The sequence below is a fragment of the Plasmodium reichenowi genome (genome assembly GCF_001601855.1).
Source record: "Plasmodium reichenowi strain SY57 chromosome Unknown, whole genome shotgun sequence".
NCBI classification, from domain to species: Eukaryota; Apicomplexa; class Aconoidasida; order Haemosporida; family Plasmodiidae; genus Plasmodium; species Plasmodium reichenowi.
Window position 1 is genome coordinate 1 of NW_017962300.1, and position 843 is coordinate 843.

The window sequence follows — 843 nt, forward strand, 5'->3', positions numbered from 1 at the left end:
CATCAATAAAAATAATACATGAACAAAATTATTCTCCTTTTCAGGCATACAAAAGATTATGAATAAACTTTTTAAAAAGGCACGTAAAAAGAAAAAAAATATGAAGAAGAAAAAGATAGGTATAAAATATAAATATAGAAATGTATCATCTTGTATATATTCAATTTATAAGAGGATCCCATAAGATAATATTTCCCATCAATTATATATATATTATATTATATTACATTATATTACATTATATTATATTTTTTTTTTTCTGAAAGATGCCAATATTGAACAACTTGAAATGGATTTATTAGTACAGAAATTTATAACGGAAAATCTGAACGGTTAGAATAAATAAATATATATATATATATATATATATATTTATATTTTATTATCTCATTTGTCTTAATATTGTACTACTTGTAATATATTTATATATGAATATAATACTGTAATATATAATGTGTTATATCTTTATATATATGTATGTATGTTTTTTGATTTAGCAAGCAAATTATTAAAACTATACGATGACTCTGTCAATGATTACATTTCCCCAATGCACACTGATGTATGTGGACAGCTAGGTAAATATCAAAAGAATAAATAAGAATGTTGGAATAATATACATATATTTATATATATGTGTGTATGTATGTATATTTTTTTTTGTTTTCTTTTTGGATTATCCTTTCAGGAAGTATAATTTTAAGTTATATGTTCGAGAAGGCATACAAAGCATCGATAAATCACGACATATCATTTTTTCAAAAATACTTACCTCGTCTGAAATATAGAATTCAAAATATGATTCAAAAGGGTAAATATAATAAATAAATAAATAAATAAATA

General features: G+C 20.9%; 1 protein-coding gene across 1 annotated transcript; it reads left to right on the plus strand.

The window, feature by feature from the left end:
* Positions 1-44: 44 nt before the first annotated feature.
* Positions 45-811, plus strand: PRSY57_0012100A (rhoptry neck protein 5; the record flags this gene model as incomplete). The annotated part of the gene is made up of 4 exons (XM_020114202.1): positions 45-119; positions 267-332; positions 498-578; positions 689-811. Coding segments are annotated over 4 exons (345 nt in total), but the record flags the coding sequence as incomplete, so codon positions are not given.
* Between the last annotated feature and the right edge of the window lie 32 nt (positions 812-843).